This window comes from Pristis pectinata, chromosome 13, assembly GCF_009764475.1.
Source record: "Pristis pectinata isolate sPriPec2 chromosome 13, sPriPec2.1.pri, whole genome shotgun sequence".
Lineage (NCBI taxonomy): Eukaryota > Metazoa > Chordata > Chondrichthyes > Rhinopristiformes > Pristidae > Pristis > Pristis pectinata.
In genome coordinates, this window is record NC_067417.1 from 19,999,062 (window position 1) to 20,026,077 (window position 27,016).

General features: G+C 38.4%; 1 protein-coding gene across 1 annotated transcript in view; it reads left to right on the top strand.

Moving 5' to 3' along the window:
* zfhx3b (zinc finger homeobox 3b) overlaps nt 1-27,016 on the top strand; it is a 375,747-nt gene that overhangs the window by 337,357 nt on the left and 11,374 nt on the right. The window contains exons 7-9 of the mRNA XM_052028144.1: nt 10,763-10,843; nt 12,745-12,945; nt 24,964-25,090. Coding sequence (XP_051884104.1) covers nt 10,763-10,843; nt 12,745-12,945; nt 24,964-25,090 — 409 coding nt within the window. The remainder of the gene's footprint in view (nt 1-10,762; nt 10,844-12,744; nt 12,946-24,963; nt 25,091-27,016) is intronic.

The following is a 27,016-nucleotide window of genomic DNA, read 5'->3' on the forward strand; positions in this document are numbered from 1 at the left end:
AACTCTGGTATGAAGGTTGAATGAGAGTAGGACTGATGTGGATTTATTCTCCTAAGTAAATAGCTTGATAATTCGTCTTGTCAATGCCCACAGCTCAGTCATAGTAATTGAGTGAAATACCCAATGTATTTTACCCCACCAGGAACTCAATATGACCAATATAGGAAGAGAGGATATTAATGAAAATGTGTCAAATGTAATGTAGATTTAACCTGATTTTGCCAATTTGTAAAGGAACTATATGATGGGGACAATATGGCTACAAATTATTTAGACGTGATAAGCCAAATGATTTTCTTGTTTTGAGGGATTTAGTCAGACAATTATCTGAATAGTCCACAGGTGAACTAAATATGTGTAAGGATGTATTAAGAATGCCAAGTTTCTACAAGTGAAATGAATTAGTAAATTGGTTTGTTATTGTCACATGTAATAAGGTGCAGTAAAAAACCTTGTTTTGCATGCCATCCATACAGATAATTTCATCACATAAGTACATTGAGGTAGTACAAGGGAAAAGCAATAACAGAATGCAGAATAAAGCATTACAGTTACAGAGAAAGTGCACCAGAGGCAGACAATAAGGTGCAAGGCCATAATGCAGTGGATTGTGAGGTCAAGAGTCCGTCTTATCGTATAAGGGGACTGTTCAATAGTCTTATAACAGTGGGACAGAAGCTGTCCTTGAACCTTGTGGTTTGTGCTTTCAGGCTTTTGTATCTTCTGCCCGATGGCAGGAGGAAGAAGAAAGAATGTCCAGGGTGGGTGAGGTCCTTGATTGTGTTGGGTGCTTTTCCGAGGCAGTGAACAGTGTAGGTAGAGTCCATGGAGGGAAGGCAGGATTTCGTGATGTGCTGAGCTGTGTCCACAACTCTCTGCGGTTCGCTGTGGTCTCAGGCAGAACAGTTGCCATACCAAGCCATGATGCATCCAGATAGGGCGCTTTCTATGCTGCATCGATAAAAATTGGTGGGTACATGCCAAATTTCTTTAGCCTCCTGAGGAAATATTGGCCCTGACACTTCCTTGGCCATGGCGTCCATGTGGTTGGACTAGGACAGGCTATTAGCAATCTTCACTTCTAGGAACCTGAAGCTTTCAACCCTCTTGACCTCAGCACTATTGATGTAAACAGGAGCATGTACACTGCACTCCCCCCCCCTTCCTGAAGTCAAGGACCAGCTCTTTTGTTTTGCTGACACTGAAGGAATGGTTGTTATCACGACACCATGTCACTAGGCTCTCTAGCTCCTTCCTGTACTGACTCATTGTAATTTGAAAAAACGGCTCACTACGGTGGTATCATCTGTAAACTTGTGGATGGAGTTCGAGCAGAATCTGGCCACACAGTCATGAGTGTATAGGGAGTAGAGTAGTGGGCTGAGGACATTGCCTTGTGTTGCACCAATGTTGAGGATAGTTGTGGCGGAGGTGTTGACAGCTATTCTTACTGATTGCGGTTTGTTGGTTAGGAAGTCAAGGATCCAGTTGCAAAGGAAGGTGTTGAATCCCAGGTCTAGGAGTTTGGAGATGAGTTTGCTTGGAATTATAGTACTGGAGGCAGAGCTGTAGTCAATAAATAGTAGTCTGACATAGGTATCTTTACTATTCAGATGTTTCAGAGATGAGCGTAGGGCCAGAGAGATAGCATCCATTGTGGACCTGTTTTGTCGGTGGGTGAATTGCAGTGGGTTGAGGCCCTCAGGAAGGCTGGAATACCACTCTCACTTTGGAGAAAAGTGGCCTTGTTCATTTTTCCATGCTTCAGACACTCACTGTGCTATTGTGTCCAATCTCCAAAAGAGTTGCCTGAGCCCTAGGATATAATAAACCAGTACTGAATTTAGCAAATAATCCCATTTTATGAGTAGCAAACTGGATTTATAAAACATTCTTGTAACGTTAAAATTTAAATTGCCTTCTCTGAGTACCATATCTCCATGGAATTATTTCTCAGTGAAACTTCAGGGCAAACCTATTACTTGGTTTATATGGCAACAAGCTGATATTGTAAAGAATTATAGACTTCGTCACAGGGGATACATTCTGTAATTTTACATATTTAACTAAAAATATAATTTTCCTTCTCAATTATTTAAGTGTTTCCAATTAAAGCCATGGTTGAAATCTTATTTAGAAAAAAGTCAGTGAGGGTTCAGGCCAAGCAAAATCATCAATGGACTGAAAGATATTTAAATAACATACAGATTAAACTAAACAAAAATCCAAAGATCTGTGCAGGATTTGAACAAGTGATTGGGATAGAAATAGGAGGAATGATGTGTTCAAATATCAAAGCAGTTTTCTGAACCTGCCCTGGTAGCTATAGGGAAGGACGATGTACATGGATTTTAGTAAGGCGTTTGATGAGGTTCCTCATGGAAGGCTTATTCAGAAAGTCGGGAGGCATGGGATCCAGGGAAACTTGGCTGTGTGGATTCAGAACTGGCTAGCCCATAGAAGACAGAGGGTGGTGGTAGATGGAGCATATTCTGCCTGGAGCTCAGTGACCAGTGGTGTTCCACAGGGATCTGTTCTGGGACCCCTGCTCTTCGTGATTTTTATAAATGACCTGGATGAGGAATGTGGAAGGGTGGGTTAGTAAGTTTGCTGATGATACAAAGGTTGGTGGTGGTATGGATAGTGTAGAAGGTTGCTGTAGATTACAACAGGATATTGATAGAATGCAGAGCTGGGCTGAGAAACGGCAGATGGAGTTCAACCTGGATAAGTGAAGTGATACACTTTGCGAGATTGAATTCGAAGGCAGAATACAAGGTTAATGGCAGGACTCTTTGCAGTGTGGAGGAACAGAGGAATCTTGGGGTCCACATCCATAGATCCCTCAAGGTTGCCACGCAAGTCGATAGGGTTTTTAAGAAGGCGTATGGAGGGACTGCGAGGTGATGTTTCAGCTCTATAGAACTTTGGTTAGAAAATACTTGGACTATTGTGTTCCATTCTGGTCGCCTCATTATAGGAAGGATGTGGAATCTTTAGAGAGGGTGCAGAGGAGATCTATTAGGATGTTGCCTGGATTGGAGAGCATGTCTTATGAGGATAGGTTGAGTGAGCTAGGGCTTTTCTCTTTGGAGAGAAGGAGGATGAGGGGTGACTTGATAGAGGTGTACAAGATGATGAGAGGCATAGATCGAGTGGACAGTCAGAGACTTTTTCCCAGTGCGACAATGGCTAACATGAGGGGACATAACTTTAAGTTGATTGTTGGAAGGTATAAGTTGGATGTCAAGGGTAAGTTTTTTTACACAGGGAGTGGTGGGTGTGTGGAACGCACTGCCTGCAGAGGTTGTGGGGGCAGATACATTCGGGACATTTAAGAGACTCTTAGGCAGACGCATGAATGATGGAAAAACAGGGGGCTATGTGGGAGGGAAGGGTTAGATAGATCTTAGAGCAGGATAAAATGTCGGCACAACATTGTGGGCCGAAGGGCCTGTACTATGCTGTAGTGTTTTATGTTCTATGTAGTGAACAGACCAAAAGGAAGCAAGTTCAAATCCCATATTTTACTAAATTAACCAGCATCAGTCAATTGTACTTTATATCACATCCTCTCATATTGACATAAGGTGACGCTATTGATTGAAAAGCAATCCAGGCTGACCATGTCAATAATTATATCTTCACTCACAGGATTTAGGTGCTGCTGGCAAGCACGTGATTCACCACAAACTGCCGCTGAGATTATGGTTATTAGCCTCCTCCTTGTGCTGCTGTACCCAATAAATGTGTTTCTCCACCATTATTGGATTGGGAGTTTCAAAATTTTGACCAGGTGACGATAAGTTACTGGTAGGTTAATTGGCTACTCCAAGTTACTCCTAGTGCAGGTGGATGGTAGGGTAATCAGGATGGAGTTGATAGGCACGTCACGGAGAAGTAAGATAAAAGGAAATAAGTGGGGGAATGGGATTGATGGGAGTGGTCTGAGAGCAGCATATGGACCAAGTGGCCACCTCCCTTATCATAAGAAAATATGAGAAAAAGCAGTATATTTCTAGGTTGGATTGTTGTGCTAATTGTTGAGAAGTTTTGGAATAGTGGTAGTCCTGTGTGTATCTGCTTTCTTTGTCTGTGCATACAGTAGAGAGTGGAAGTTTGATGCTGATGAAGTCCTCTCAAAGAATCTTCAGCAAGTTGCTGTCCTGTATTACATAGATGGTACAAACAGCATCTCTGCTACAAACAGCAGCTCCAGTACACCACACTGCCAGTGAATGGAGTGATGCTTAGACTGATGGTCATCGTATGCAAACCAAATAGGCTGGTTTGTTCTGGGTGGTGTCAAGCATTCATCTATGCAACTGGAGAGTATTCCATCACACTCCTGACTTTGTACCTTACATATAGTGGAAGGCCTTTGGGGAGTCAGGAGGTGAGTCATTCAGTGCAGAATACCTAACTTCTCACCAGCTCTTGTAGTCAATTATTTATGTGGCTTGTCTAATTCTTTCTTGCTTGGTGTAAGTCAATCCAAGGAAGAATTTTTTGCCTAATTCCATTGACTTCAATTTATTTAGGCTCCTTAAATGCTGTACTTGGTCTAATGGTGCCTTGAATGTCAAGGGTAGTTACTCTTAACTCACTTCTTTGGGAAAAAAAAGGCAACATTTGCACCAGGACTACAATGAAACCAACAGCTGAGCTACACTGGTTTAACCCAATGTAGACTATTGATAAGTAACTGCTTGATAACACTATAGGTGGCTCCTTCCATCATTTTCTGAAAGTTACAGAGTCGGCCAGAGGGATAGTAATTACTCAGATTGGATCTGTCCTGCTTTTTGTGGACAGGACATTCTTGGGCAATTTTCCACATTGTCAGGCAGATGTCACTCTGTAGCTTTATTGAAACAGTTTGGCTAGAGGCAAAGCTAGTTCTAGAGCACTTGTCTTCAGCATCACTACTATATCCTTTGTCATAGTTGTTTCTTGACATTACATGGACTGAATCAGATTGGATGAAGGCTGGCATCTGTGATGATTCATCTACACTGAACGAGAAGGGAAGAACATTCTTCAGCCTTATCATTTGCACTTATGTGCTATGTTCAGCTGTCATTGAGGATGCGATCCAAAACAATGCCACTTCCATCCACCAGTTGTTCGGCATTCACGACTCAATATTGCAGAACTCTGATCCAGTCCTTTATGGGACTGTGTACTTCTGTGATTAAGGATGCATGTAGTCCTTTGTAGCTCCATGAGTTCAATACACCATTTTTAGAGATGTCAAGTGCTGGTTTGACGAAGTCAGTGGAACCAAATTGCAGAAACAGAGTCTAACATGCAGCCACTCCTATTGTGCATGTTCATTGCAAGCAGCAGAGACAAATCTCCATCCAAGACTTTATTCCAGATTTATTTAATTAACTGAATTTGAATTTCCGATAATGGGATTTGAGCTCATGTCATCAGATCGTTAATCCAAGCATCTGGATTACTTGGCCAGTAGTATAACTACTATGTTATAATGCTGTAATTGAAGTGCTTCCATTGTCATTTCTGGGAACAGTTAATTTAGCCTGCATCAAGTATTGAACTTTGGACTTTTTAAAATTCATTTTTCAAGATCTAGACATCACAGGCAAAGCCAGCAATCATTGCCCATTCCTAATTGCGTTTGAGAAGGCAGTGGTCAGTCACTTTCTTGAACTGCTTCAGTCTTTCTGATGAGGTACTCCCACATCGCTGTTGAGAGAATTCCAGGATTTAGATCCAATGACAGTGTAGAAATAGTGATATATTTCCATGTCAGGATGGTGCATGTCCTGGAGAGGAATCTACAGCTGGTTGTGTTCCCTTGCAGCTGAAGCCCTTGTCTGCCTTTGTGGGAATCGTAATCAAAGGCTGATTTGTCCGGGAAGGTGTTGAGTTTACAGAGTATTGTTGGAGCTGCACTTACCCAGCCAAGTGGAGAATGTTCTATCACATTCCTGATGTGTGATTTGGAAAGGCAGTAAGCCACACACCACAGGATGCTGATGTGGGGTGTTTCAGTGATGGTAATTCTGTTAAAAGTCAAGGGAAGTGATTTAGATTTGTTGGAGGTGGTTATTGTTTGATGTTTTTGTGGTGTAGGTATGACATCATTTATCAGCCTGTCCCTAAACATTGTGTAGGCCTTGCTGCACACAGGCATGTACTGCCTTGCTTGGTGATGAGATGTGAATGGAACTGAACATTGTGTAATTATCTGATCTTGTTATGGAAGGAAAGTATTGATGAAGCAACTTGAAGATGTTTTAGCCTCTGAAATTGTCCCTCTTGCAGTGATGTCTTAGGACTCCAACAACCAAAACCTTGATCCTTTGTGCAAGATATGACTCCAACTATTGGAGTGATTTCCCCTTGATTTCCATTGACTTCAGGATTCCTTGATGCCACAGTTGACCAAGTGCTCCAAGCTTGTTGTTATGGGCAGTCACTCTCATCTCACCTTTGTAATTCAGGTCTTTGGTCTACATTTGGATCAAGTCTGTGATCAGGTCTGGAACTGAGAGTCCTCACGTAACCCAAACTGAGGATTGGTGAGCAGGTTGTTGGTGAGTAAAAGCTGCCTGACAGCACTATCAGCAACACCTTCCATTTCTTTACTGATGATTGAGCATAGACTGATTGGATGGTGTTTAACCAGATTGGATTTTTCCTGCTTTTAGTGAAGAAGACATACCTGGGAAATTTTCCACATTGTTATGTAGTTATCAGTTCTGTAATTGTACCGAAAGTGCTTGGCTGGAAGTGCAGCTCATTCTGGAGTGCAGGTCTTCAGTACTACAGCTAGGATATCATTTGTTCCCATAGTCTTTGCTATATACAATGTTCCCAGCCATTTCTTTGTATCAGGTGGAGTGAATCAAATTGACTAAAGACTGGCTTCGATGATGTTAAGGATCTCTGGAGGAAGTTGCGATGGATCACCTATTCAGTACTTCTGGCTAAACACAGTTGCAAATGCTTCAGCCTTGCCTTTAGCACTGATATGTTGGGTCCCTAGTTAAACAGTGACTCCTGGTTCCAGATTCCCACAAGAGGAAACATCCTTTCCACATTCAGCCTGTCAAGACCCTTCGGAATGTTGTCTGTTTCAATGAACCATAAGCCACTTGCTCTTTCATGAACTCTGCTTATTAAAAATGAACAAAATATTTTCAAATATCTATTCTTAAAAAATATTCCTTGGAGATAGAAATGAACAAAATAAGAAGAGTTTGATTGGTAGAAAAAGAAACTTGCATTGATAGAATTTTGCCTCTGGTACAAACGAAAACCAAGGTTACTGAAAACTATGCTGCACAAACCTTCATGTAATGTATATAGCAGTGGTATGAACATTGAATACTACTTAAGGCTGTCACTCCTTTAAGGATTGTATGATGTGACCAGTCGCTCTCTGGATTGCAAGTGTTTTATAGAAAGTTGCAGAAGCAGTATATGAGAAACCCTTGAATAAACTGTACATTCTTTGTTTGAATTCCCTATGTCATAAGTCTGGACATTCTCTAATTGACTTAAGAACCCATGAAACACACACTGTACACTGATGATGAAGATAATGAAGAATCTTGGACATTGAGAACATCATTTGATATGGGTTAATAAATATTATTGAAGGTGAAGGTGAGGAGGAAAATATTTCAAGTGAGGCCATCGGCATATGTAAGAAAATACTCTTGTTAGTAGAAATAGGGTCAGGTACAGATGACCACCTCATTACAAAGGGGTTGCATTCTTTGAAAACCATTCATATTGCGATTTTCTTTAATGCAATCCCCCCTTTTCCCATTGAATCCCATGTTATAGGCAGAGATGCTTCTACAGGATATTTTTCCCTCATATTAAGTCATTTTAATGGCCATAATAAAGTGACCCACCATCATTATTTAACAGCTGAGGCCAACATTAGACTTGGAGGATAGACAAAGTTCATACGAAAGAAACAACAAAGTCAACAAAAAAGTTAAAAGCTTGTGGAATTAGAATGACATTTCTAATTGTAACATGTAAAGAAAGAAAATCTTCTGGTACTTAAGGAAGTATTTGGCAGACTGCACCAACATGATAATCTTAAAAATAAAGGAAAATATGCCTTTGTGTAAAAGGAAGTAATTGTTTTAGAGTTGATGGGAGATAAAAACAGGCTGTAGCCATTCGATGTGAAAACCAAAGCCATTATCAGAGACAGAAAACCCTAATTGTTACTAAGCTCTGGTCACTTCTACATATGATCAACTACCATGCTAGATTTCTACTAGATCATGCCACATTGTTGATGCCACTCCACTATCTGTTAAAGAAAATCGAATCGTAGCAGTATGCTAAAGACTAGCCAAAAGTGTATGATCAATGCAGGAAAAGAATCTGTGACAAGTCATTTGTGGTGCATCATGACACCAACTGATGGCTAAAAGCAGCCTACTTGAAGTTAGAGCATGTCATGGATTGTGGCCATGAGACACCTGTTGCTTTCATATCAAACGTTCTAGCCAAAAGTAAAAATAAATTATGCTGAAATAGAGGAGGAAGCACTAGTGATTATATTTGGAGTTAAAATTGTCAGTTTTTGCTGGGGAAACTATTCACACTGGTAACTCACCAGGAACCACTGTAAACCCATTTGGGACTAAAGTCTGCTAGTCCCATGATACAAGATACAGAGGTGGGCCATCCTCCTGTCCTTGATATGGCTATGGCATTGAGTACAGGGCTTCCAGGCAAAGAACCATGATGGATGCCTCGTTGAGACAACCCTATGAAAAAAATCATAATGACTATAAGAAAACAAAATTTGTACTCACTGAAGCAGTAGAAGATAATTTCCCCATCACAGCAGTAGAAGTAGCTGGAGCCATGCAGGAAGATTCTGTATAGAAAAAAGTTCAATGAATACACATTAAACAGATGGATAGATTCAGATTCAGATCCAGATCTGAATGAAGATATAAAATCATTTTGTAGCAAACACTCTGAGTTATCTATCTTCCAGTGTAAAGATATAATACAAAAAGATTTGCAAATGAGGGCTATGAGAGCTACTCCTTGTAGAACACTTGGTATAGTTAATATGGAGGCAGTGGCTACAGGATTTGTCTATTGATCTGGTATTAACACAGTTGCAAATTTATGATGCATATGGCATGCCAGGAGTTGGAACATAACTTTCAGACATGAAAGTGACCTATTGATTATTGTGAAAAAGACCTAAGTAGTAATTGGTACCATTTGAAGTGGGTGGAGGGTAGAAATAAAGCATTTGGGGTCATGTATTACCACAGAACATAGACTACAGGAATTAAGGTCTGTCTTTGCAAAACACAGAAATCCTGATTAAATTGTGTTAGGTCATAGGTTAGATCATTTTACTTTAGGGAGAGCAATGGAATCTAACTTTTGTTTTATTTCTTGGGGCAGTGGAAAGGTCAGTTCACACAATAAAAGAAGCAATGAAGGTTACAAAAGGTTGCCTGAAAACATCAAGTTGCAGCACTTCTCCTAAGCTACAGAATAATGCCATCCTCTACAAGAGTATTTAATCCTGCCAAAATGTTAAGAAATTCAATACTCAAAGCAATAGAGTCTCATTAATCTCAATTTTAAAGGGAAAGTAGAGAGAGGCAATTAAAATAGAAAAATCATCACAGTACAAGCCACAAGGAAAAGGGGTTCAGTCTGCATGATAAGAGTTCATGTACTGTGTCCTCCTGATAGATCTCAGATGAGAAGGTGGGATACAGGAAAATAAAACATGAGTTGTAAAAGATTAGTATGCAGATATAGCAATTAATTAGGAGAGCTAACAGAATGTTACTGTTTATTGTCAGAGGAACTGAATTTGAAATTAGGGAGCAATTATCTGCTGGAGGAACTCAGCGGGTCAAGCAGAATCTTAGGGGTGGCAGGGGGAGGAATTGTCAATGTTTCAGGTCGAAACCCTGCATTATCAAAATTTCTTTCCCTCCACAGATGCTGCTTGACCTGCTAAGTTCCTCCAGCAGATTGTTTGTTGCTCCAGATTCCAACATCTGCATTCTTTTGTATCTCAAAATTAGGGGGGTTTTGTTTCAGTTATATAAAGCATTGGTGAAACCACATCCAGAATACTGTGTACAATATAGTCAGAAGGATGTAAATTCTTTGGAGTCAGTTCAGAGGTTTACTGGACTGACTGGAATGGATGAGGTGTCATATGAGGAAACATTAGACAGGCTTTGCTTATATCTGCTAGAGTTTAGAAGAGTGAAAGGTGATGTGGATTGAAATATATAAGGTCCTTAGGGTCTTGGTAGGTGGATGTGGAGAAGATGTTACCTCTTGTGGAAGAATCTAGAAACAGGAATCACTATTTAAAAATAAAGGATCACACATTTAAGACAGAAATGTGGCAATAGTTTTTCTCCGAGGGCTGGGAGTCTCTGGGGCCACACATCGTTATATTATCATTTCACTGAGTTAAACTGCATCTATTTTTAAAAAAAATTGATTAGTTTGAATGAAATGAGTTTTATAATCAAAATGACTTGGGATTTTGGCACATTAAGTGAGAGAGGTTTCATTTTTTTTCTTAAGAATACCCTAAATTGTGGTTTCTGAGTATGTCTCTATTTTTCAAAGCTTACAGACATTGTCTTTATCTGCTCACATCACAAATGCAGGACCTATTTAATTATATATATTAATCAAACTCTCTTTGATTACAGTATCTATAGGAGACAAAGAACAACTGGACTCAGCGTCTACAAAGCGACCATCACTACCAGAAAGCATGGAATCTCCTCTTTCTTCAAAAAGGCCTCGGCCATCGGAAGAAACAAGTACAGAACAGGTAGATATCAAGGATACCCATCGGAACCAGAGGGAAGTCACAAATTGCACTGGATTTCAGAATGTTTGAATTATCCTGTCTGAGGCACCTTAGTTTATTTCTCCATGCATACTGTAATTATTATAATTTCCTTTTCTATATATCAGTTAACCTTACTTTTATCTTTATTTTTGAAGCAGCTTGATGCTTTCTTCCTCAGCTGTAGCCATTGAAAGTTCTACATCATTTGGTGCATTTACCTCACTACCTGCTATTGTAAGGGCATATACCTTATTCAGTCCTCAACATCTCTTTAAAAGAATTCATCATTAATTTAATTCCTAAAGTTGGATATTAAGTGAATCGTTTTATTACTTATTCTGGAGATGAACCATGATGATCCACAACACTACATTGGGTAGAAGAATGAGTTTCTCAGCATCTTGTCAACATTCTTCTCTCAGCCAACACCAGCAAAACCAAATTAATTAGCCATTTGTTATTATTATTTCTGAGATTTAGTTGCATGTAAAATACACGCCGAATTTCCCTCAACAAATAAAATGCTAGATTTCATAGTAATTTGCTCTAGGGTGAATATGGAGGGGATCTAAATAATTGTACGAAGGGAGGATGCACGTCTCCAGTTGAAGTGTGGGCACCAGCACAGTCACAACAGGATGAGTGTAATTTTGTGATTCTTTAAGTACATTGAGGTGTTTCTGAACAATCTAGAGCAGTAGAATAAAATTGCAATTATTCTTCTTACTTTATCAAATGATCAGCTCCTAGGACAACTCAATGAATCATCTCTCCTCTGGGCCTGGTGGCACATGAGACAGCCCATTTCTTCTGCAGCTTTACCCTGCTGGATGACAACCAGTATTCAGAGGCCGGAGCTCAGCATGGTAGTTCAGTCAATGCTAAGCTTTAGTTTAGACTGGACCAGTGTCTCAGTGAGTGAGTGAAATTCAACTGGGAAAGAGAGGAAGTAAAGCAGAACTATCAGACAAATAGAAAAGAAGAAATTGAATTTTCTTTCCAGTGAAATAGAAGGAATTCAGGAATGGACGAAATGCAAAAGAAGCTAGGGAAGGACACTGCTTAGAAACGTTTAGAATGTTGAAAGGACTGGACAGAGTAGATGTGGCTAAGCTGTTTCCCTTGGTGGGTGAGTCCAGGACCAGAGGGCACAATCTTAGAATTAGAGGGTACAGGTTTAAAACAGAGATGAGGAGAAATTTCTTTAGCCAGAGGGTAGTGAAATTATGGAATTCTTTGCCACGTACAGCTGTGAAGGCCCAATCATTGGAGGCGTTTAAGGAGGAGATAGATAGGTATCTAATTAGTCAAGGTATTCAAGGGATATGGGGATAAGGCCGGAAATTGGGGCTAGAAAGGAATAGTTTTTTTTTCATTTCGTTTTTCTTTTTCCCTTTCTTTTCTCTTTTTCTTTTTTACTTTTCCTTAGCTCATGGAGCAGACTCAATGGGCCGAATGGCCTACTTCTGCTCCCTTGTCTTGTGATCTTGTGAATGCAGCAAAATTAAGGAACAAATAAAAAATACACTTTGTGAATAATGCAGCAGTTACCAACAACATTGTGTCAGTCTGGTAAGATGGTTGAGATAAGAGAAGGCTGGGTGTTTATCATTGGGAAGATAACTTTAGAAGGAGATTGGCTGGAATTCTCTGACACTCTTCTGTGAAGTCTGTAAACAAGCATGATTTCTAAGAGCTGAGGAACATATTGTCTGCCTTCTCTGTGAACTGGAATGATGGATGAATTTGATGGCTTTAGAAAGAAAAAATGGTGCATTAACATAAAGTTGTAAAATAAATCATTGTAAGGAAAAGCTGTTTGATGGTATTTGTAATAGTGTTGTGGAAAATTTTGAGTTTCTTTTCTTGTCTGTCCATAGATGTATCAATGTCCATACTGCAAGTACAGTAACACTGACGTAAACCGCATCAGAATGCACGTATTATCACAGCATTCTGTGCAGCCCATGCTGCGCTGCCCGCTCTGTCAGGATATGCTAAACAACAAGATCCACCTGCAGTTACACCTGACTCACCTGCACAGTGTGGCTCCTGACTGTGTTGAAAAACTCATCATGGCGGTAAGTGCCAAGTCCATGATACATGGCCTCAATTATATGAGACTTGAAACTTCGTCTTCCCTGCAGAGTTGCATTTCTGCACCAAAATGTTTAGCACAGTTAGTTGAAATGGTAAATCTTTGAAACATAAATCTTTAATAGCAAGAGCGGAAATCTAAACTGCAAGGTACATTTCAGTCTTTTGTTTTCTGCAGTAGAAATGAGATGTTCCCATTATCTGCAATAAGCAAGAGCACAAAGTAATGCAACACCAGCATTATTCAATAACAACATTTCAGTTGTACACATCTCTATTACTCCATACTTTGACAGTAGAATTAGAACAATTCAAGGGAGAATAGGAGATGGATGAAAGATGCCCTCTGAATAGGGCTATATCTTATGACTTGATTTCATTGGCTCGAGTAGAATGTTCCGCCTCTGGATTAATTTGATTATCAAAGTACTGGAGTCACTCATAAATGCCAATAGAAGAGACAATTTCAGATTATTGCGATTGTCTAAACATATCTGTCAATTTCATTTTAGCAATGAAGAGATTTAAGATTATTAGCTTTAAATAGAGGAAGTCAGAGCTTCAGAATAACGATTGAATGTCTAATGTACACCAAAACTTTTGTAGTCTGATATTTTCCAGTCCTTATATACTTTTTCTTATCCTAGGCTAAACTTTTTCTAACATTTTTCAGAGAAAATATCAAAGTAGGTAGAGAAGTATATGAGTACTAATACATACTCTGATTGTGTCCTTTCATTGAGGAAATATTAATTTAATGTTAATTACTATTTACTTTCTTTTGCTTTTGTGCAATATGATGTTTCAATTGAAGATGATCTGTATGTTTGGAAGTCTAGATAGTTGGATCTTTGGACCCTAAATAAGTTAGCATTAAATAACAATTTTTAAATGCAGTTGCACAACTGACTTCTTTTAAGTGTTTTACAGCTGCAGTGGAAAAAGTTACTGTTTGTGATGTGCTACATTTCTAACTGTGCAACTGTTGTGCAGTAATCTGCAAAGTGCTGTTGCAACAATGGAAAAGACAGTTAATGACAGCTGTGTGCAAGAACCTAGAAGTCTGAGTAATTTTTGAGGCAAACATTGAAGGCATAAAGCCATATTGTGACATCTTAACACCACTTAGGTGGTGAAGTTTAAGAATTAATGCAAAGTGACAAAATAACGAGTGTAGGAAGCCATTCAGCCTATTGAGCCCATACCAGCTTTTTCTGAGGTGAATCTATATAGTACCATTCCTCTGCCTTCTTCCCATGGCACTACAGATTCTTTTCTCCCTTTTTGAAGTCACAGTTGAATCTGCCTTCACTATCCCGGAATCATTTTGGTAAATCACTGAAGCTTTTACATCATTCCTCGAGTGAGGTACCTAGAGCTGGACACAGTTCAGTGCTTTATAAAGGTTCATTGTACCTTTTTTGCTCTTTATGGCTCTATTTTCATGTGTGCTTATTTTAACCACTTTCTCAACTGTGCTGTTTTCATAGAATGGTTACAGCATGAAAGGAAGCCATTTGGCCCATCTACCAGAACAACTCTCGAGCTCCTCCCACCGGCCCATTTTTATAAACGTACAGGGTGTTGATGAGACAACATCTGGAGTACTGTGCACAGTTTCAGACCCATTATTAAGTATATACTAGCATTGGAAGCAGTCCAAAAGAGATTCACTAGGTTAATGCTTGGGATGAGAGAGTTGTCCTATTCTGAGCAGCTGAAGCAGTTGAATCTGTATTCTTTGGAGCTTGGAAGAATGAGAGTGATCTTATTGAAACATGTGAGATCCTAAGGGGGCATAACAGAGTAGATGTTGAGATGTTTCCATCAGTAGGAGAACCTTCAACAATGGGACATAGTTACAAGATAAGGGAGTAGTCATTTAACACTGAGATGTGTAGGGATTTCTTCTTGCAGAGAGTGGTGAAACTCTGGAATTCTCTACCCTGGGGGCTGTGAAGGCTTGATCATTGAAGGTATTTAAAGAGAAGGTGGATAAATCTTTGATAGTTGGGGAATTCAGGGCTATGAGGAACTGGCACAGAAGAGGAGTTGAAGCCCGAGGTAGATCGGGCATGTTCAAATTGAATGGTGAGGGAAGCTTGAGGGACCAGGTGGCCTACCCCTTTTATAATGTTCTTTCTTTGTAGTCTTGTAAAATTTTCTCCACCATGTATTTATGCAATTCCCTCTTGAAGGCCAAAATGGAACTTGCCTCCACCATATCTGCAGGCAATGCATCCCAATTCCAACCATGTGCACATTAAAAAAAAATCCCTCATGTCATTCTTTATGTGACCTCTGCTCCTTGACCCCTCCTTCATAGGGAACAGCTTCCCACTACCCACTATCCAATCAGCCCCAATTCCTCATTGTTTTATATATTTCTATCAAATATCTCCTCAAGCCTTCTCTACTTCAAAGAGCACACTAAGCCTCTCTAATCTATTCTTGTAACTGTAGTCCCTCATCCCAGGAACCATTCTCATATACCTTTTCCGAAACTTCTGTAATGACATCGTTCTATAATTCAGCGATCAGAATTGAGAATCATAATCCAGTTGATGCCAGACCAGCATTGCCTAAAGATTCAGCACAACTTCCCTGCATTCATACATCATGCCTTTATTCATAAAGCCCGAAATGATGTGTGGCTTATTAACTGCTTTCTCAACCTGCCCCACCACTTTCATTGTTTTATGCACACATATCTAGATATCTCGGCTCCTGCAAACTTTTTAGAACAGTATCCTTTACTCTCTATTGCCTCTCCTCAAAATTCCTATCAAAATGAAACAATTCATATTTCTCTGCATTAAATCATCTGCCTTGTGTCTATCCAAATCCTGCTGCAATACTTCATCATCAACTTTGTAGTTCATAATACTGCTAAGTTTTGTGTCATTTGCAAATTTAGAAATAGTGACTTGCACTCTCAAATCTAGATCATTAATCTAGGTTTAAAGAAACACTGGCTTAACACTGATCTGTGGGGAATGCTACGATTCACCTTCCTCAGGTCTAATAAACCACCGTTCACCATGACCTCTATTATCTGTTACTTAGCCAACTTTACATCTATGCTATCAATGTCCCTTTTATGTCACGTGCTTCAACTTTGTTGAGAAATCAATTATTTGGCATCATATCAAAGGCCTTATGGAAGTCCATGCACACTACATTGACTGCATTCAACAAACTGTATACAGTATATGTACTCCAAAATCTCTATTCTTGTACCCAATTAGAATTGTGCTCTCAAGCTTATATTGCCTCTTCTCATTTTTCTTTATAAAATGAAACACTTCATGTTTCTCAGCATTAAATTTCATCCCTACCTATCCATTCACCAGCCTCTCCTCCTTGAAGTTTTTATAATCTCTTTATGGTTCGCAATTCCTCCAAGCTGTGTATCATATGCAAATATGGAAATTGTGCCTTTTACACCCATTTCAGTTTATTAATACATATTAAGAAAGTAGTGGTCCTAGTCCTGACCTCTAGGAGAATTCACTTCACGCTTTCCTCAAATCCAAAAAGAAACAATTTTCAATGCTACTCTTGTGTTTCCTGTTCATTAGTTGATTTTCTATCCATACTACTTTTATCATATGCCCTTGAACCTTGATAACAAGCCTATTATGTGGTTCCTTATCAAAAGTAATTTGGAAGTCTGTATATACTGCATCAACTACATTTTCTTCATCAATCATCTTTGTTAATTCATCAAGAACTTATTTTCCTAATCGGTTTCTGATCAACCCCACCTCTCCTCTGACCACCTCTTTTCTGTTCATAAGCCTTTAGCATATCCTTGAATTCCACATTATGATTGTTTCCAATCTTTTCTCATGTTCTCTGCCTCTCTTATTTCCTTTTTTACTTCTCCTCTGAACTTTCTATAATCTGCTTTTCACTTGTGTTAGCAACCTGGCATCTGTCATATTAATTTTTTCTGCTGTATTTTACTCTCTATCTTGTTTATGCATCTGAAGGAAATTGAATCATTGGTTAGTGTGGCATTATGAAGTTTAAAAGGTGTTGCCATATGTAACATGTAGTTTGGCCTTATAAAGAAAAGCTTAATAAATCCATTAAAGGATCCCATACTCGTAAAAGGGAATCCCTGCTATTATGAAGTGCATCAAGTTTCTGCTTAATTCAGAACATAGGTTTCATCATTACCGATTAATGCAGCATTGTATTTGTCAAGTAGAGGAGAATGTACCTTAGCTGCTGATTCGGCAGTCAGTGTTCAAGAGCTTCTAATGTGGTTGTCGTCATGGTTACTGTTTCTTGCTTATGCTGCAAGCTCCCAGCATTACTAGAGTCTTCGGCAACTCCTTTTTAATGAAAGTATGCAGTACACTTAATCCATATGCCTGCCTGTGAGCCCTCAACAGCCTCAAATAACATCTCTGAACCACACCATTAAATATGACATGGTTAGCATGTTTCGGTTTATTAAGAGAATAATAGAAACCTTCTGGGAGATTATTCCTTCTTGTACCGCTTCTGAAGATTCTGCATTGTAGACATTTTCAGAATATATACTAAAAAAGGGGACAAGAATTAATAATGAAGAGAACAGTCCTTTCATTATAATACACATGGTTCATGTATGTTAATTTACTCCTGATGATTGAGATTCTCCTAATACTGCAACTCATGAAGTTGTTTGTATATTGTCCATTTCAATCTTCTGGAGAACATTTTTGCTGAGTAACAAATACATCATCAGATGTTGGTTTACACCCGAAACACAAATATGCACACTTTGATACTGAACTATGTCTTCATAGAGTGCATACATATTTCAATGCAATGCCATAATGCCTATGCAATCAGTAGCATTTAAAAGGATTTACTAATATATTGACCAGGTTCTGTAACGCAAAATGCGTACAATATTTAAATACAAATAAAAGTTTATTTCCTACTTATTAAATTTTAGAATGCTTCACTTCAATCTTTTGTACTGCTGTGCTACTGGCCCCTAAGGTGAGCATGTGAGATTGATGCAAACAGCCAGACAAACATAGTGAGTTTAGATCATCCCAAAGAACTTTCAAATGAATCTGCCAAGTTTATTTGGGCTGGCTGCCAGCTACATAGGAAGCCTCTGACACAGGATTGGCAACAGTATTGCTGAATAAAATAAGCAATAATGTGATATATTGGAAATACTACAGGTAGCTGAAAAATACTGTTTGCCATACGTAATTGAGTTCATAACACTGCAAAGATAACTATTGTTGGTTTATTTGAAATTTTTGGCAGTTTTGTATCATGTTTTATCATGAAACCATCCCATGAGGAAGATGATAAAAAGATGAGTTAGTCCCTGCAGAGGGGAGTCAGTTGTTGATGGTGTACCTCACAATCCATTACACTTGTGTGAAGTTTAGCTGTGACATTTTCTAGGATTTTGACAGAATAATATGGTGTCATAGCAGGGTCAATAAACTAGCAATTGAGCAACAAATCTTGTTAGATTATTAAATTTTAATCACTTTTGCAAATTAAATAAATGTGGGTCAACAGCACTGATATCTCTGCCTTGAATTCGTGTAAGTACTTCCACAAGAAAAAATCGGTAGATCTGCAGTAAATTATTTTCTCTGATGAACATTTCATATACAGAACATATCCATACTTTATCTGAGTTTACCTAAAAAGCACACAGATAACATAAGCAGTATTCTCTTTGCAGTCCTTTCCCCCTTTAATAAGAGCAGTATAGAGTACTAACTTGCTTAGAAGAATAAATTAATTTGGTAAAACATTTAGAATTCAGTTGAGTTCCAGCTATGTTTGAATATCAAATTTAAAAATGTAATGGTAGTGTTTCACCAAAATAAGGAGAAGCTTAGTGAAGGAAAGGTTTAACCATCAGTCTCTTTTAAGTTTCTCAGTCACAATGTAGCTTTTGGAGGCAAAATATATGCCTCTTAATGAACCATTAATCTCTTCGTTACAAGCTGTCCATAGGAAGAAAATATTTTAGCTATTTTAGATCTAAAGAAGGAATGCCATTTCCTTCTGTACTAAGCAAAAAGGTGTTCTTTTGTCTGTCTAGTTCAAATGCAGGTAATGAAGATGGTCATGCTTCATTAAGCAGGAATCCTGTGAGATGACAGCCATTTTGAACTATGTTTGCCAATTAAATTGTCTAAATTAAAAGTGACCTCGGGATTTCTCTGGTAGTTGCCATCTGTTAGCTAAAGAAGCAATTTTTTTTTAAGTAAATCAACTTCAAATTGGAAATGAATGTGGGAACAATTCTTTGGGGGAAAAAACGTTTAACCTCTTCCAGTCCAAACCTTTCTCAAGAATAAGTATCCTATATACTACAAGCCAACTGTGGAATTTGGATTGTGGGTTTGTTTTATTTATCATTTAATTGATCATTAGGTCCAGTAGTGCACGTAAACCTGCCAGGAACTAATTTACAAGAAGCTTCCTATGTTTAGTTGGCCAATCTAAATTGTAGTTCAAAAGAATACTACAAAGTTCTTTGCAAAGTTGCAGTACTTTCCGATAAAATTCTTTCAGACGTTGGAGTAATAATAGCTTTTAAGATTAGGTCAGGAGACTCTGTAATATGTTCTGTTTTACTATACAGTATACAGTAAAAAAGCTAAAATTGAGCTAAAAAAGCATTGAGTACAAGTTAGATAAATTTAACATTTTACAGGATTCATTTCTAAATTTGAATTGATATTGGTTAAGAGATATGAATCTTCTATCTAGCATAATGAGTGTAACTGGCAGTGAGCTTCATCCACTACACATTATCGAATGGATAGTATGAGAACACAAGACCTGCTATTTCCAACCAGACTGTGAGCCATTCACTACAAATTGCCAACCCAAGTGGAATGACAAGTAGGGAATGTTACCAAAGTTTCAAAAAAAAATCCCAACCCCTATAAAAGCATTCTCTTTCCCACTGCTTTTGAATTCTTCAAATCAAAGATTTTTATTAAATTGTTCTTGAGATGAGGGTATTACCGGTAGAATGGCTTTTCTTTGTACCTCATGTACATGTATTGAAGGTACTCAATGGTGTTTTTATAACTTGACCCAGCAGTGGCAAAAGATTGGTGATATATTTCAGTATCAAGAGGGCATATGACTTAGTGGAATACTTGAATCTGATATTGATGCCATGTATCTGATCCCTTTTGTCCATTTTCTGGGAACAGAGATCTATGCTGTCAAAGAAAATTTATTAAGTTACTGCAAAGCAACCAATAAGTTATACACACTGCAATTACACTACTGTTAGTGCTCAGGTGGATGGGTGCTTGCGCCAAAGATATAGGTGACAATCATAATGTTATTACTGCTTAAGGTCAAGAGGAACTTGTTAGGTACTCCCCTTGTGAAAGATAGTCATTGCCTAGTACTTGTGAAACCCAGACCTGAATTCTGTCCAGCTTTGATGAAGCAAGCATTTTTATTTCAGTATCTGAAGAATGAAGATTGCAATTATCAGCAAAGAGCCTCACTTTTGACCTAAAGGCAATTGATAAAGCAGCTAAAGATATTTGAGCCCAAGATGTGGCTTTCAAGAACTCTTGAGCACCACACAAAATGCTGGAGGAACTCAGCCGGTCAGGCAGCATCTATGAGTCCTGAGGAAGGGTCTCAGCCTGAAATGTCAACTGTCCATTTCCCTGCCTGACCCGTTGAGTTACTCCAGCATTTTGTGTGTTGCTCCAGATCTCCAGCATCTGCAATCTCTCTTATGTTTTCAAGAACTCTTGCAGTGATGGCCCAGTGCTAAGATGATTAGGCTCCAACAACTATAACCAGCCTTGTATCACACTATCCACTGGAGAATTTCTCTCCTGATCACAATTGATTCAGTTTGACAAGGTTTTTGGCACCAGTCACCTGGCTCCATGACTGCACTGTAACTTTTGCCTGACCTCTGAAATGCAATGCTGTGATTAGGAGTCAAATTTTGCACTGGATATTGGGAAGTGCCCAACAGTTACGAATATCCTTTGTCTGATACCTGGTCTAAGTAGAGTTCTACCATTGACACTGGAGATCCAGGTTTAGAGAATTAAACAAACATTAGGGAGACCAAGTCTGATCACATGTGATGCAAGGTATGAAAACTTGGAGATTCACCAGCACCTAGATAAACTAATTATCCATTCCTGTGTGATATGCCAATGGCAATTTTAGTCATTAGTTTGCAAGGTAAGGTGATGAAGGCTACGACTGCCAATCAATGGGGAGTGATCAGTGTTGGTGGATCAGGAAAGTGTGTATCACCAAGTGGAAGGTATGCACCAGCAGGTATTGGTGAAAGAATCAGTTCTCCTTGATTCCTCTACCATAAAGCTTAGTACTCACACTATAATCTTCACTATCCACATGAACACCAGGCCACCCATGAAGCTACACATTTACAATTGTGGATGATCTTTCCCTAGTAAAATAAGCAGCCCCTTTCAGTGGCAACAAGTGTGCCTTGAAAGAGACCTAAGCATCATGGAACAACACTTCCAGGAATAGTGACTCAATTTAAACCCCAACAAAATTACAGTTATTATAACTCACCTTGATGAGAAGAGCATGGCAACACTGTTGAAAGTGCCAGCACCATGAGATCAGAGTGAGCTCTGGCAGCATATTGACCTTCCACAAACATCTACAGGTGCCAAGACAAAAGATAAGGGCCAACCTGGTCCAAAAACTGGCAAGCACAAATTGAGGACTATCAGTATCAGAGTTTCAGATATTAGTGATACCCCTTGTGTACTTGCAGTTAAGCACTGGTCTGGACTAGAAGTAGCCATATTTCATTTTTATATCCAACTAAATATTGAGCTCCCAAGTCAATGTAAATATCCTGGTTGCCTGTTCTATTCACTTCCTCATCTACTCAGTACAATATCACAGTTCTCCAGGAATTCCAGAAGGAAAGAAATATCTCCCTGTTCACCAGGGCATCAACAGAATTTGGACCCACACAAGCTGCTTTGAACTCACGTCTTTAATTCCTGACAGTGTGATTCCAATCCTGAAGCCTAAAAAGCCAAATCAAGTTTATAAGAAGCCACAAACACCTTGCAAAAGATCCCTGCTTTTATCTTCCACTAAGCCTCATAACAACCATGAAGAACATCCTCACAAACCAAGTCAGATGCAGATACCTGATGTACAAAGGAAAATGAAAACTTTACAACATAATACTGTAGTCATCCACAACAGGCAATGAGGCATTCAGCAATTCAAAGCACAATTCACAGGCAACACAGTGATATGCTCTATTATACTTGCTGCAAATATCTGGCTTAACCTGCTGAATATAAAATTCAGCGTCACCCTACTTCCACATCAACCAAATAAAAGATGACTGGATGGTCTTGGTTGACAGGTGGCAAAGGAGCAGATGTGTTGACATCTTCAGAGAAGGCAATCATTGCAGCTCTCATTGGACCACTGCCATTCCCCTGGGGGTGCAATTCATTCACTCCCATTGATCTCACCAGTTTACAGTTGTTGATCCAGGTTTTCTTAAACTGAAAGATCTCTCCAATAGTATAAACACCCCTACTACATGTAATTACTGTGAAAGCAAAAAATTGTACAAAGTAACGATCCAATTCATTGTTCATGTTTCAGTATCTATCTTCTGATGTCCTCATTTTAAACCTCTGAATTGATCATCTCATTCTTTGTCAACAAAGGACTGTCCAGTTATTAGATATTCCTTTGCAAAAGGGTTAATGACTGTAAAATGTGCCCTCTGATTAAAATGCAGAGTAGCAAGAGAACTTGATTATTATTTTTCAACAATTAATTGAATGAAAGTGATGGCAAGCTCTGTGCAGCCACACTGCTCTCTCTAAACTTAATCACTGATTATGATTAAATAGGTTCTGTGTAATAACAGAGTTGATGAATTTTTGTCTATTCTTGCTGTCATTCACACATGATTGGTTTTCACCTTTGAAGTACAAAAGTCATTTATTGCATTGTGACAACTAAAGCTTACCTTTTAATTTCAACACTACATTAGAATTTCCAAAATTATTTTTCAAATCAGACTTCACTGACAAAAATGAATTTTGAAAAATAATTATTATTCAACAAGTCAGTAAGTGGTTGCTGCTAGTGAGGCCACCTTACTCATCCATTTAACCCAGAAAAGGTATGTTTACCAATTTATGGGGTTAATGCCAAAGTTGGTGCTTTATTATCATGTAAATAAGAGCTGAAGGGTTTTTTTCCTCAAATCTGATGATTCCATTCTTGATTATCATTGCTAGGATAATGCTCTGCTAACCTGACACGTAAAAAAATTCTGTGTTAATAGGTCCATCCATTATTGTTGCCAAAGCATCGTATTTGTTCAATTATATGTGTTTGTGATATCTGACTGAAAATAATCAATATGCACTTTACGTGAGCGATTCAGGTTTGCTCAGGTTTTAATTACCAATAATCATCAAATGTCAGTACCCCTCCTCCCAATGTTTTATTATTACATGTGAGTGAAAGATGTTTTTGTGACTGAAATTGTTAACAAACATATGGTTATGGCTGCTAATTTCATAAGAACATAAGAAATAGGAGCAGGCGTAGGCCATCTGGCCATGGATTCAGATCCACCTACCTGCCTTTTCCCCCATAACCCTTAATTCCCCAACTATGCAAAAATCTGTCTAACTATGTCTTAAATATATTTAATGACGTAGCCACTACTGCTTCCCTGGGCAGAGAATTCCACAGATTCACTACTCTCTGGGAAAAGCAGTTTCTCCTCATCTCTGTCCTAAATCTATTCCCTCGAATCTTGAGGCTGTGTCCCCTAGTTCTAGTCTCACCTACCAGTGGAAACAACCTTCCTGCCTCTATCTTATCTATCCCTTTCATAATTTTTCTGCTTCTGTTAAATCCCCTCTCATTCTTCTGAACTTCAAGTCTATCTGCTGTAGATTTCATTGATTCATGATGAGGCTGCCTGCTGTTTTCTTTGGTTAACAAGGCATAATAATGATTGGGCAGATCGGAATACCCAGACCAACGGATGGCAGTATATGTTGGTGAAGACGGTGTACCTCCATTAGCTAGTTTAAGGAAACAGATAAGTCATGAAAACTATCTGTTCAGAGTTCAGTGCAGTATGTTAAAGTACCTATAGGGTAGAATAATTTCAGAAAAGATACCTAGTTCAATTGATTTTGTTTCAATAGTTCTGTAAATGTTCTATTATTATAGATGGAGAACAAAACTATGCCAATGGCCTTCATATACTAACACCTTCAAGATGCTCCCTTTAAACAGAATTTACCAACTTAACAAATCCTTAACCACATAAGCCAACAAGCCATTGATTAAACATTAAAAAAGATTACTTAAAAACTCGTGTAAGGCCAAGTAAAAGATGCAACAAAAATTGAAAAAAAGAAATGATGAGGAGTTACAAGTTACAATTCTACAGTCCTTTAAATTCTAGAAAGAGAAAGAAAGAAAGAAAGGGAAGTAGTGTTCTTTGGGATCTTGGAAGGGGCTGTGAAAGAGATCACATCCAATTAAAACAACTGAGTATTTGATAAATAAATATGGTAGCATTGCATTTAAGTTACTGAACAAGAAAACAGAGGCCAGGATATTTGATCCAGAGGCAAGTCCAGGCACACAGAAATGTGGTTGAACCCTGATCACTTATGTAAAGGCCTAGCACACCACTTTATTCATGAAGTAATCAGTAATGGGCAGTGCATATTGGCCTTGCCATCCACATCCTATTAACAAATAAGAAATGTTATCAATAATGCTGGTATGAATTTTATGTCCACAGGATACATGCCTTCCATCAGTTAAGTGTTTCGTTGTGTGTTCTCATCTCTTTCTGACACTAAAAACATGTGCTCCTGGCACATTATTTCATATAGTGTTACATGCTGAACCCACAATGTGCTGTTTCATGAAATGAGATGCTTCTTCCTAATCACTGAAATGCTTCCACATAGGTAACTACTCCAGAGATGATGATGCCAAGCACCATGTTTCTTCCCGCAAATGTTCCAGAGAGAGAAAGCCATGTGGTCTTGCAGACAGCAACAAGCTCCAATACAGACGACGCTGCAAAATTACTTGGTATGTTGGATGGAAGTTCTTCTATTATAAAATATATCGTTGGATACAAAATCAATCTGCAGCTTGTACTATCATCATTTCTATATGGCAGGCTGTATAACTTAATAACTGAATTATCAGAGTAAAGACCAAATATATTGATTTAATTGTTTATTAATAATGTCTCATGGATCTACATTAACCATTAATCATTTCTTGGGGTAAGTGTCATTTCATACCCACCAACCTTGCATAAGCAAACAAAATATAAGCTGGTGATCCATAATTGTTATTCTGTATTCTGAAAATAATGCATTAGATCTACTTCTAAAGCAACTGCAAGTTAATAAGACTCAATCCTAGTGTATTTTCCCCCACTCTTCCTTTTGGCTGTCTTAATGTCAACAATAATACACCTGCTTCAGTGAAAATTTTAGATTCAGTAGGGCAAAATGTAGAATGGAAAAAAAGTCCAGATATTGGATGGAAAATGTACATACAGAAGCAGCACTTAGCTAACTAAATGTTATTTGCATACCCAAAAGTTTAGTCAGTGGTGAGGAGAAACAGGACGGACACCTAATGGTAATCCAACCTAAAATCAGTCCTTTTACATCATGGCCCTTGTAAAAATTAGCTGTACATTGTTCAGAGTTTGTTGATCGTTTTAGAGTTTGTACAGGTTACAAAAAGCGAGGTAGGTGGTGTTTGTTTGTGCCACTGCCTTATTTTTGAGCATTTGAATCCATCTGCCTTTATGCTGGAGTCAGTGCAGAGCCTTGCATCTGTTTATCAGTGTGAACCCCATAATCTGTACTTTCTTCAAGGTTTTATTGTATCTTGTAAGATTACTATGTGCAACAGTTACCAATTTGCAAACCTGAGGGTAGAAGTTTATCCTCTGACCCAAGGGCTGAACATGCAATATAGTCGCACTTACCCGTTCTACTCCCCTTTTGAAATCGATTTCAAAGGAACTGAATTTCAGAGGTAGAGTTCAAGGACTAAGCATGGCTATATTTCACATTAAACACGTAACCAAGGTCAAATTTTCCTTTCATGATTTTGTATTTAAAGTCTCAGTAATCCAACATCTTTGAATTTCAGTCTAATCTCAATTTCAGTAGTTATGCTTTGACACCTTCATTCTAGTTTAGGGCACCATCATACTCTATTGTGCCCTTTTAACTCCTTCACTACTGAATATGCCATGTTTTTCATTTCTGCCGTCCTTGTTCCACATAGATCATACGTGGGATCTTTCATTATAACTTTATTGGGATTCAGACTGCAGGAAGTGACTCTCAATGGCAATATAAAGTGAATGAAACAATCAGTCCACAATAGTGAATTTGAGCAACACAGAACTTATAGGAAATGTACCCCTTAATGTGGGAAATGCAATAGCTGTTTCTATAAATTTATTAGTTGAAGGGCTGCCTGATTTGTGTTCATCCAGGCTTGTAAATTCATTAGAATCTACCTTTGGCAAATGTCAGATTATGGAGTCACCACTATTTTGGAAATGTTTTCCCTCCTGGATGTTGATTTGGTGTGCTAACTAAAACAGCAGTTTTACTTTAGCAATTAAAATGATTCTATGCATTCAGCATTGCCTCTTAAAAAAATGATTTTTTTACGAAGTTCAAAACACATTATGTGCTTCAGAAGTGGCTGAAGAACTATTTCTCTGCATTCCAGCACAGTGGAAAAATCAAATTAATCTTAAAAGTACTATAAATGGTTTTATAATGTAATGTATGATATTGAAGACAAGCATATTGATATGATTGGCTCAATGGCTGTACAAATAGTAACGGACAAAACAGCAGAAACATTACTGCATCCTGAAATTATGTGGGCATTGGCTCTATTTATTGATTTATCCATTTAGAAGTATTTTCCAGTATCTTGCATAAGTTTGATCTATTTCTAAAATCATTGAAT